This window comes from Myotis brandtii, unplaced genomic scaffold, assembly GCF_000412655.1.
Source record: "Myotis brandtii unplaced genomic scaffold, ASM41265v1 scaffold892, whole genome shotgun sequence".
NCBI lineage: Eukaryota > Metazoa > Chordata > Mammalia > Chiroptera > Vespertilionidae > Myotis > Myotis brandtii.
Window position 1 is genome coordinate 155,624 of NW_005371656.1, and position 12,872 is coordinate 168,495.

At 38.2% G+C, this 12,872-nt stretch overlaps 1 protein-coding gene across 1 annotated transcript; it reads right to left on the reverse strand.

The window, feature by feature from the left end:
• Positions 1-5,882: 5,882 nt before the first annotated feature.
• LOC102252007 (olfactory receptor 1009) lies at positions 5,883-6,821 on the reverse strand. The gene has a single exon (XM_005885078.1). The coding sequence runs from the start codon at positions 6,819-6,821 to the stop codon at positions 5,883-5,885; it is 939 nt and encodes a 312-aa protein (XP_005885140.1).
• Between the last annotated feature and the right edge of the window lie 6,051 nt (positions 6,822-12,872).

The following is a 12,872-nucleotide window of genomic DNA, read 5'->3' on the forward strand; positions in this document are numbered from 1 at the left end:
GTATGGAAGAGACTGACAAATCTCAGATGGAAGTGAGGCAGGGGGTTGGGAAGAGATTAACCAAAGAATTTATATGCATATTCTGTATATATAAAAGGCTAATATGCTGTGTCTGACCGTCCTACTGGTCACTATGATGTGCACTGACCACCATGGGGCAGTACAATGAAGACCTGGGGTGGGGTGGAAGCCAGGTGGAGGGGGGTAATTGGGTAAAGTGGGAGACATCCGTAATATTCTCAACAATACTTTTCTTTTTTTTAAAGTAGGAAGTTTGCACAGAAATCAGTCAAGGGGTAGTTTTTAACGGCATGATGAGATCTTTACATTGTTTTTAAAATTGAATTTATTGGGGTGACATTGCTTAATTAAATGATACAGATTTCAGGTATACAATTCTCTAATACATCATCTGTATAGTGTGTTGTGTTTGTTCACCACCCCAAGTCAAGTCTCCTCCCATCAACATTTATCTCTCCTTGGCCCTCTTCTACCTCTCCCACACACCCTCTGCAGTATCTTTCGTGATTTTAGGGATCTTGCTTTAGAAGCACAATAACTCTACATGCTCTGATGATTGGAAGATTAGAGTTATTAGAAGTTACACACATATATATGTGTGTGCATATGCATATATGTATATATGTATTATATATATTATATACATAAAATCTGGCCATGTTCTCTGCAGCGGTGCTGGCAAGCAGTGCAGCCAGGCACCAGGACCATTCGTATCAGGCCCAGGCCAAGGCAGCTCAGGCCGGTGCTGCGCCCGAGTCCGCGCAGCTCATCAGGCCTGTGGGAGAGTTGGAGAACTGGTTTAATTTTTTAAAAAATAAATATATTTAATATCTTTAATAAAGTACATTTCATTGGTGAAAGATTTTAACAGTGATTAAGAGGTTCTGGTATTTGATATAGTCTGTGAAAGACAAAGTATTTGAGATTGTTAAAGGTAATAATAAAAAGCTAATATGCAAATGGTCATCACACCGTCACACGTAACAACTGAACAGTAGGAGGTGGAGCTTGATGGGGGATGCTAGGCTTGCATCTCTGTCAAGCCCCGCGCTCACATCCCAGCCTTGCGTCCCCTGCCAAGCCTGGTGGGGCTTGACAAGGGACCGAGGCTCGCATCCCCTGCCAAGTCTGGCAGGGCGTGACGGGGGACCTGAGGCTGCGTAACCCACCCAACGAGTCTTGATGGGGGTGGGCCGGCTGGTTATGGGTCTCAAGCGATTTCGAGGCATGGGGGTTGCCGGGAACTTGACTCTGGGTCCTGTGGCACTCCAGACTCTGACAGGAGGGAGATTTTCATATACGTATCATAATAATAAAAAGCTTATATGCAAATGGTCATCACGCCGTCACATGTAACAACTGAACAGTAGGAGATGGAGCTTGATGGGGGATGCGAGGCTTGCATCTCTGTCAAGCCCCACCCTTGCATCCCAGCCTCGTGTCCCCTGCCAAGCCTGGTGGGGCTTGAGAAGGGACGGAGGCTCGCATCTCCTGCCAAGCCTGGCGGGGCGTGATGGGCGACCTGAGGCTGCGTAACCCGCCCAACGGGTCTTGATGGGGGTGGGCCGGCTGGGTCTGGGTCTCAAGCGATTTCGAGGCATGGTGGTTGCCAGGAACTTGACTCTGGGTCCTGTGGCGCCCCAGACTCTGACAGGAGGGAGATTTTCATATACATTTTTCATATACAATTTTCTTTCATCTCTGACACTTAGTCTGTGAAAGACAAAGTATTTGAGATTGTTAAAGGTAATGCTAGCCAAGATGGGGAAGCAACCTATGTACTCATCAATAGATGAATGGATAAAAAAAATGTGATATACATACAATGGCATATTATGCAGCCATAAAAAAGAATAAAACCCCAAAACACCAATCAGGAATAATATATGCACTCCTATATTTATAACAGTGTTATTTACAATAGCTAAGATCTGGAAACTACCCAAGTGCCCATCAGTAGACAAATGGATAAAAAAGCCGGGGTACATTTACACAATGGAATACTATGCAGCGATAAAAAAGAAAGATCTCCTACCCTTTGAGACAGCATGGAGGGACCTTTAGATTGTTATGCTGAGTGAAATAAGCCAGTCAGAGAAAGACAAATATCACATGATTTCATTTATTTGTGTAATCTACTGAACAAAATAAATTGACGAATAAAATACAGTAAAAAACGTGGAAGTATGGAAGAGACTGACAAATCTCAGATGGAAGTGAGGCAGGGGGTTGGGAAGAGATTAACCAAAGAATTTATATGCATATGTGCATAACTCATGGACTCAGACAATAGTACAATGAAGACCTGGGGTGGGGTGGAAGCCAGGTGGAGGGGGGTAATTGGGTAAAGTGGGAGACATCCGTAATATTCTCAACAATACTTTTCTTTTTTTTAAAGTAGGAAGTTTGCACAGAAATCAGTCAAGGGGTAGTTTTTAACGGCATGATGAGATCTTTACATTGTTTTTAAAATTGAATTTATTGGGGTGACATTGCTTAATTAAATGATACAGATTTCAGGTATACAATTCTCTAATACATCATCTGTATAGTGTGTTGTGTTTGTTCACCACCCCAAGTCAAGTCTCCTCCCATCAACATTTATCTCTCCTTGGCCCTCTTCTACCTCTCCCACACACCCTCTGCAGTATCTTTCGTGATTTTAGGGATCTTGCTTTAGAAGCACAATAACTCTACATGCTCTGATGATTGGAAGATTAGAGTTATTAGAAGTTACACACATATATATGTGTGTGCATATGCATATATGTATATATGTATTATATATATTATATACATAAAATCTGGCCATGTTCTCTGCAGCGGTGCTGGCAAGCAGTGCAGCCAGGCACCAGGACCATTCGTATCAGGCCCAGGCCAAGGCAGCTCAGGCCGGTGCTGCGCCCGAGTCCGCGCAGCTCATCAGGCCTGTGGGAGAGTTGGAGAACTGGTTTAATTTTTTAAAAAATAAATATATTTAATATCTTTAATAAAGTACATTTCATTGGTGAAAGATTTTAACAGTGATTAAGAGGTTCTGGTATTTGATATAGTCTGTGAAAGACAAAGTATTTGAGATTGTTAAAGGAAATATTTAAAACATAGTAAAATATTTTTATTTTGTCTTAAAACTGTGTTCAATAAGTAAAATAACCAGCTGAAAATTGCATGTTTTAATGTGTTATTTCATTCTTATGCTGTTTTAAGCACATAACATTAAGCGCACTTTATACATTAAGGGGATATATATGAAAAACCTAAATGAAAAACCTTTTATAACCTATAACTCTGTCCTCCAGAAAGCAGAGAGAACCTCCATATTTCTACAATAAATGAATGAATACTCTGAAAACCTGAAATTTTATGTTTTTCATAACTAGATTAATAGATAATGGATAATAGTACAAACATCATGTACAATAACTTATTTTAAGTTATTAAAATAGATTTTAGCATTGCTTAACATCCAACCATAAAGTAATGACCACTATTGAAATCGTGTTTAGAATACAGTTTCAGTTTATTTCACAGATACACAGAGAATCATTTTAACTCATTGCAAATGAAATACTAATGTAAATATTATTTTGTTCTTTGTTTTATTTCATTGAACATAAATTATTGTTAATAACCTAGGGAATTTCAGTTTTCTAAACAAACTTTGTTAATCACTCTGGGCATTTTATGTTTTTAATTAATTAGTATATTCTATGAAAATGTAAAGTAAGATAAAGTTCTTTTTTTCTAGTAGCCATTAGAGTAGGTCAAGATCCTTTACCACCCACTTCATTCATGCAGTTTCTGTATAATTGTCAAGAGCATGTATCTATTCTCCAGAGTGAGGGCAAGAAGGGAAAAACACAGTCTGATGTGAAGAATAAGAAGTGCAATATAAATCTAGAACTGCTGCCCTGTCCAGGTGGCTCAGTTGGTTGGAGTGTCCTCCCATGTGCCAGATGGTCACAGGTTCAATTCTTGGTCAGGGCACACACCTAGGTTGAGGATTCCATGCCTAGTCAGGGCACATATGGAAGGCAACCAATTGATGTATCTCTTTCACATGGGTCTCTCTCTCTCTCTCTCTCTCTTCCTTCACCCATCTCTAAAATCAATTAAAAGAATTAAAATAATTTAAAATCTAGAACTGCTGATCCTGCTGATCCTGCTGATCCTTGGGACAGAATGATCAGAATTAATAAATCCAAAAAGTTCTTTACATAAAATAATTCCTTATCTGATACTCAGCTTAGGCCAAAGGAAGAAATACAGGTGAATTTTGTGAAGATGAACATATTAGAATAAAATAAAGAAAGTTCTTTTTCTTCTTCATTGATAAAACTCCTTTTAATTTTTTTGTTAATCCTCACTGAGGATATTTCCCCATTGATTTTTAGATAGAGCAGAAGGGAGGGGGAGAGACAGAGAGAAAGAACTATGTGAGAGAGACACATCAGTTCGTTGCCTCCCACACTCACCCCAGAGACCATGGCGAGGGACAGAGCCTGCAACAAAAGTATGTGTCCTTGACCAGAATCGAACCCTGGACCTTTTGGTCCAGGGGCTGACACTCTATCCACTGAGCCAAATCAGCTAGTGCCAAAGGCTCCTTTTTATATCAGTCTTGCAGGGGACATACATGTATTCCTTCAATAATTTTGTATTGAATTTAGTGAGTTGATGTTGGTTAATAAAATACAGGTCTCAGGTATACAGTTCTACAATACATCTGCTACACTAGTATATTGTATTGTGCGTTTACCATCCCAGGTCAAGTCTCCTTCCATCCCATTTATCCTCCCTTTATCCTCTCCTACCCCCTTCACCCTGATCCTCTGGTAATCACCATACTGTTGTCTGGTCCATGAGCCTTTCCTTTTTTTATTTGCTTAATCGCTCATCCTCTGCATCCAGCCCCCAACTCTATCCCCTCTGACAGATGTTTGTTCTGTGTCCATGAATCTGTTTCCATTTAGTTGGTTTATTTTGTTCACTAGATTCCATATGTACTGGTAAGTGAAATCATGTGGTACTTGCCTTTCTCTGATTGGCTTGTTTCACTTAGCATAATACTCTCCGGTCCTATTGTTGTTGCAAAAGGTAATATCTTCTGTTGTGTGTGTATGTGGCTGAGTAGTATTACATTGTGTAAATGTACCACAGCTGTTTTATCTACTCACCTACTGATGGGAACTTGGGCTGCTTCCAAATCTCTGTTATTTGTAAACATTGCTGCAATGAAAGTTTTTGAATGGCATCCTGAAAATGAGCATTGTAAATAGCAAAGTAGAAATAATGGTGAACAAGTCAGGCAAGGGCTTTGCACTTATAAACCTTTGAGTTAGGGCAAGAAAATTTAAATTTATATTATTATTTATTTACTACTTATTACTTCTAAGTGTTATGATGTAAAATTTACAGTATGATGCCAGTACATAGGAAGAAGACAAAAAACAAACAAACAAACAAAAAAACAACACCTAACTTAAACCACTAAAACTCCCTTGTGACTGAGAAAGTTTATTAAACTCATTGTGTTGAAAAATGGAGCTTTATGGAGGATAAATTTAATTGGCATGGAGGGAGATGAGACTATGCCCATATTTCTTTGGGGGATACTCATGAATAGAGAGAGTGGTATAAAAAGACCCTCTTTGCAAAACAGTAGAGTAAACCTATTACTACTCTTCCTAAATTTGAAGAGATTAAGATTGGTAATCACTGTATCTTACACTCAATTTAGACACAAAGATAGATAAAGATATAGGCAGAATTGTACTGGTGAGACTATAGGACACTTGTCAAAGTACCTGAACTTGAGCTCTCAACATCTCTTAAATAAAACTCTTTGGGTGAACATGCTTTCACCCAGAACATAACTTAGTGCCTAGTGCTTTCCTCAGGGCACCTTTAACAGCCTTATTCCTTAAACTGTAGATCAGTGGGTTTAACATGGGGATGACAACTGTATAAAAAACAGAAGCCACTTTGTCCGTGTCCATGGAGTAACTGGAGTTGGGTCTGAAATACATGAACAAGAGTGTACCAAAAAATACTCCCACAGCGGTTAGGTGGGAGGCACAGGTAGAGAAGGCTTTGCGTCTGCCCTCTGCTGAGTTCATTCTAAGGATGGTGGTTATGATGTAGCTGTAGGAGAGGAGGACAGTGATGATGCTGGACCCCACAACACAGCTACAGGAAATGGTCGTGGCTATATCAATGATGGTTCTATTCAAGGAGGAGAGAGCTAATAAAGGTGCGATGTCACAGAAGAAGTGATTGATGACATTGGAATTACACAATGATAATGGAAAAGTGCAAGAGGTGAAGATTGTTACATCCATCAAACCTGCAACGTAGGCAGTGGCCACGAGCCGGAGGCACACCCTCCTGGACATGGCACTTGTATAAAGAAGTGGATTACAGATGGCTACGTAACGGTCATATGCCATGACAGACAGCATGACACATTCCACAGCTGCAAAGAACCCGAAAAGAAACATCTGAAGAAAGCACAAATTGTATGGAATCCTTTTTTGCTCAGATAAGAAATCAGCCAGCATCTTGGGAGCGACAGTGGAGGAGTAGCAGACATCACAGAAAGACAGGTTGCTCAGGAAATAATACATGGGCGTGTGGAGTCTGGGGTCCATGTTGATCAGCAGGATCATCCCTAGATTGGCGATCACGGTGATGCCATAAACCAGCAGGAAGAGCACAAAGAGCCCCTGCTGCACATCCTGTCTGCCAGAAAGTCCTAGGAGTATGAAGTCAGTAAACACAGTGCAGTTCTCAGCAGCCATCACTCAGGTCTGGAAACCCCTTTGTGTTAAAGAAGGAAGTGGAAGTGGGGTTCACATCATATTACTATTTTTCAGTAACTAGAAGAAGAGATAAACATTGCTAAGTATGCTATAGGTAAAATAACTCTCCTTGAAACATACCCAATTTATTACAAATTGTGGAAGTGATTATGCTAATAATATTGACTACATTTGTATTGCACTTGATAGAGTTTGCAGTGTAGTTTCATTAAAAATCAATCATGCTATTTTCACACCAACCTGTGTAGTACTGATAATTTTTACTACTTCTATCTTATATTAAGAACTTGATGTCCTCAATGTTCTGTATATGTAATAGCTCTTAAAATTATTTGGTCCAGATAACCCACATATTCTGACAAGATTTTAGTGTTATAGAACTATTCTTTCCTGTAATAGAGAAGTGTAGTTAGTGAGAGGTTCAGGTAATGGATGCATTTCTTTGTTATTTCTTCATCAATCCATTTGTGAAACAGGCAGAGTGATTACAGGTTCCTAGATATAACAATCCCTCAATACCCCCTCAGCCTCTCAGGTCCTATCCAGCCTTAACAAACAAGGGATAGAAATGGTCTCTGATCCAGGACGCAGTGGAGCAGTGAGGGTGGTGCTTGCTGGAGTAGTTTTGGAGGATCCCGGAGAACGTTCTTCCTTCATCAATCCATTTGTGAAACAGGCAGAGTGATTACAGGTTCCTAGATATAACAATCCCTCAATACCCCCTCAGCCTCTCAGGTCCTATCCAGCCTTAACAAACAAGGGATAGAAATGGTCTCTGATCCAGGACGCAGTGGAGCAGTGAGGGTGGTGCTTGCTGGAGTAGTTTTGGAGGATCCCGGAGAACGTTATGTTAGGGTTCACAGTCAGGAATATGCCAGCACTAATCATGCCTCTTCTGACAGCAGCTGTTGCTCAGGGGAAGTGATGGAAAGCTTTTGGGATACTATTAGCACAGGTGACCTAGAAGAAAGAAAGAGAGTATGGTCTACCATGTGAACACTTCAACTCTAATTTACTGGAGTCCACATAATCTATTATTCACCAACAGATCAGATTTCTAAGACATTTAAAAATACTCACTGGTGCACAATCCCATTATTCTAGAAAGATTCATATCGAAGCTATACCCTCACACCAATTCCCTAGAAATTCTAATTTTGTTTTTTTGTTTTCATTGACTCTTATTTCATGTGAAGATCTCCAAATTCGTCCTCCCTTCAGTGGTGTTGGTGGTTTTGGAGAGGCCAATGGAATTCTACATTCCACTGCCATATTTTACCCAATCAGTCACATTGTATATAATATCATGTGTGACCTCCTTAATTCTGTGGGAATATAAAGTGGAGTTGAGGGTAGATAAATGTGAGAAAAAGAACATATGTGTATGGATCTAGTGATCAATGTGCAGGATTCCAAACCCTTGGTAAAATTCTCTAGACATGTCATCAAAAAATGTTTTCCAAGTAAAAACGAATCTATTTTTTAAATGTACAAAAATAGAGGTTAAAATTTTAAAATAATTAAAAATGAGCTACTACCTCCCAATCTATGCTGACATTTTATTGTGATTATATCTATGTGCATTTGTTTAAATAAATAAAATATATCTGTCTCTACATGGCTTTCCTGATATCACTGGTGTCCTTAAGCCTAATACTAAATGAACAATTGTCTATATAAAGTCTTTCTTCCAGAAAATGGTTGTTTGATCCTGAGAGATGGCCATCTATATATATAATCTATATATATAAAAAGAGGTAATATGCAAATTAGGCCGGGATGCCATAATAGGTCACGACTGGACAGGAGGAGGTTGTGTGTGCACGTGAGGCCCAGACAGAGACGAGTGGGGGGCGGGGGGCCTTCCTGAGCTGGCAAGGCAACTCCAGTGGCCTGGAGCAAACACAGGCAGGGAGACAGGGGGGAGCCTGTGGAGGAAGTCAGATGTGGGTCCTGGCCAACTGAGGTGCCGGTCTGGCCTGCGGGGTCCCTCCTTTTGAGATTTCAATTGTAGGATGGGCCTCTAGTTATCATATAAATGCATGACAATGCTACCAAGGAAACCAGGTTTAGTTAAGGCTCCCTGTTGCATGAAACAGGAAAAGAGCACTGTAGGTTGCCCAAAATACCTCTGTACTATAAGCAATATTTTAACAACATAAAAAATAATAATTTAACTGAACATTCTGTGAATTTAGTATGCGTTACTAATTTCAAAAGCATATCTTGAAACCATATTGTGTAAAGTAAACTGCTAAAGATTTAAGATAAAATGGATTCCTGTAGTTGTCTACAATCTGATAGTAGATAACCCTTGCTTTTATAAAACCACTTAAATTTATACATACATATATACATATATTTATACTTTTTGAAGTCATATACTTATTTTTTTTCTGTACGCCCTACACTATTATCTACTATTGGATTTTATACATTTCCTTTGTGTTAATAAATTGATAAGCAAGTAGTGTTTTAGAGTGCATATACTAACTACATATTTTCTCTGCATTAAACATGCTTTTATATAACTCATTTTGAATTTGGTCAACTAATTTACTGAAATAATTTCAATGAATTAGCATTGCCAGGGCAAAGCATATTCAAAATTTATATTTTGATTAAAAACTATCTTTCCCCCTAATTGTAGATATTACTGATCAATCTGTCTCCCAGTGTTCAGTTATGAGAGTTAAAACTGTACAACACTGTTCAAAACTGAAAAACATTAGATGTCAGTGTTTTTATTCGGTGACAGTGTGATATTGCAGATAAATTATTCTGTCACTGTTTAGCACAATCATCATAAATGCTGAATCCTGTGATCATCACTTGTATTATTTCATTTTCTTTTTTCCAATTTTCTTGGATTATAGTCTCTCTGTTACTGGTTTCTAAGAGCTTGGTTAAGATTAAAGATGTTAACCATTTTTCATGCCCTATTTTTGTTATTATTTTACTGTAGCGTTTTACTTTTTGGTTGAACGGAAGTTGTGTATTAAATATAATCATGTTCAGCCCTGACCGGTTTGGCTCAGTGGATAGAGCGCCGGCCTAGGGACTAAAGGGTCCCAGGTTCGATTCCAGTCAAGGACATGTACCTTGGTTGTGGGCACATCCCCAGTGGGGGGTGTGCAAGAGGCAGCTGATCGATGTTTCTAACTCTCTATCCCTCTCCCTTCCTCTCTGTAAAAAATCAATAAAATATATTTTAAAAAATATATAATCATGTTCAATTTTTTTTAAAAGGCAAATGAATTTTCAGAATGAACACATCCCTGCACTAAACTCTGAACTAAAAAAAAGAACATAAGCATTTCAGAGACAGTCTGCAGTGGTCAACAAACTCATTAGTCAACAGAGCCAAATATCAACAGTACAACGATTGAAATTTCTTTAGAGAGCTAAATGGGTAAGTACATTGTTATTAACTTAATTAGGGTACTCCTAAGGCTTAGGAAGAGCCACACTCAAGGGGCAAAGAGCCGCATGTGGCTCAGGAGCCACAGTTTGCCGACCACTGGTCTAACGCTTTAACATTAATAGATGTCCAATGTGATAGATTTTCACTAACAAAAAAAAGTCTAGTTTTATCACTGACAACGGTACTGCATATGTTAGTAAATGACAAAAATTATCTTTTTTTTCTTTTATTATTTTATGTTTATTGTTGACACTATTGCAGATGTCTCCATCCCTCTTGCCCCCTTTGCTCACCTAAATGAAACTTTTTATGCTTCTGTTTTGGTGTGTGGCATCATAGTGTTTAATGAAACTGAAACATGTTTTGCAGGATTCTATCACTTACCTTCCCTGCTTTGTGGAAGCACTTAGAACCCATTTGTATGACTGATCTTTGCCAAAAGGACATATTCCCTTTCAAACCAAAGAGATGTGATAAAAAGAAGTATAAACAAAATAAAATGTGGAAATTGACATATCTTTTTATTTTAAGCTGCCTGTTCCATTTAAATGAAAATAGGTACAGGAAAAATAAATGTTCTTGAGATACATAGGATTCTGTCTTGTTTCTATGAAAATTATTATATTTATGTGTGTCTATTGATATATGAAAATTTGAATTTGGGCAGTGGTCTAATTTTTATTTGTTTAGACAAAAACTATGGCCTGGATACTTTTAATGTGTTATCTCTATTATTTTCAAAACACAGAGCAAATCTTAAATTTATGCATACAGCGATATCTCTTGTATAGTGATAAAAGGTAATGGTTTACTTATGAACCTTTATTAAAATATAAATAAAATATTTAACTTTCTTATAATAATGATAAATGTGGTCAGAGGAATTCACACAGGTCTAACAAAGAAATATCATTGTTAGGCCATTAGAAGGAAGAATTTATTTAACTGAGTAAGCAGATATAAAATGATTCATTAACCAAATTCCAAACCTGGATTCTTCATGTTTCCAAAAGTAAGGTTTATCTTTGCCCTACATTCTTTAAATTAAGCCATTTGGAAACCTACCTGAAATGAGCAAGTCTTTCTGTCCTTATCTCTGGTACTTCAACAATAGGCAGATTGCATTTTATTTCTACCTTGTGACTGTTGGGATAAATCTCTAAAGCCTCTGCCTCCACTCTTCTGTGTTGTGAGAATATGATTAATTAGATTCCACTTCTGTGTTTTCCCCTGTGAATGCTGCAACAACTTTAGCAAAGGCTCAACTTTAATCCTTCACTCCTTTGAGTAAATTGGTCAGTATCAGACATTTATCAGACTTTATTTGAATGCTGTGCTTCATGGTCACCATGGGTCTACATTCTCCTCCAGTGAAAGCAGATGTCTGATGAACTTAGATTTTCATCTGCTTTTCATTTTTATCCTGTTTCTTCCACTTCTGAAACATCTCCTTTACTTCTCACTTAGAAATATGGTCGTGTCACATATTACTATTTTCATTAGTTATTGTCTGATTCCTTCCCACAAGTACACATCAACTGCCCTCATTGCAAGGATTTTTTTTTTGACTGTGTAAGGGTGGCAAACTGTTTCCTTCTCCTCTTCTGTTTTTTTTTTTTTGTTGTTGTTGTTTTGTTTTTTTTTTGGGGGGGGGGACTGGCCTAATAGGAAATTGGCATCACACAAATTAACAGGAGAAAGACAAATAGAATTTTGCATGGAGAGGGGACCCATACCAAATGTGAGACTCAAAGAGGTGACCAAAGGACGCAGATTATGTACCTTTAACACAAGTACACAACAAATATGTTTAAAATTGAGGAATTGACAAGACAAAAGGGTTTAAGACAGGAAGACTTAAGTAACAAGTTTTGTTTATACAACCTTCCTAGCTCTACATTCCCTATTTCTGGTGTTAAGAAAGCAAATATATATTGTTGCAAATTGAATACCAATGTGAGACCTTTTGTCTAGTGACATTAGAGAATGCCCTGCTCCTTTACCCCCAACCTTCATTTATGCAGCTTCTTAGAGTTGTCAATAGGACCATATCTGTTCACCAGAATGAGGGAAAGAAGGGAAATCCACAGGCTGATGGGAAGACTCTGAAGTGCAATGTAAATCTAGAGCTGCTGATCCTGGGGATGTCTGCTGATGTAATTGGGGCAGAGTGAGGAGAAATAGAGGATCTGAGAAGTTCTCTACATCAAATGATCCCTGCCCCTGATACTTACTCAGCTGAGGCCAAATGAAGCAGTACAGATGAATCTCTGTCAGATGACATACTAGAATCAAATAAAACAAATTGAGATTTTTTAAAAAAATTACAAAAACTCTAAAATAAAAAAAATGAATTTTTTGGGGATGAATATCCCATGGCTCAATTTTGTAGGGGACAGTCATTCATTTATTCAATAAATGTTTTAAAATGTCATGTGCAAGCTGAACATTATAAATAGCAAAGTAGAAATATTGTGAACAGGCAGAAAAGGGACTTGCATTTGTGGACTATGAGTTGGAGCAGCAGCCTTTTAAATTTTCTTATCCATTTTTTACTACTTATATATTTCTGTGATGATGGAATATTTATAAGCTAATCCTGGTAC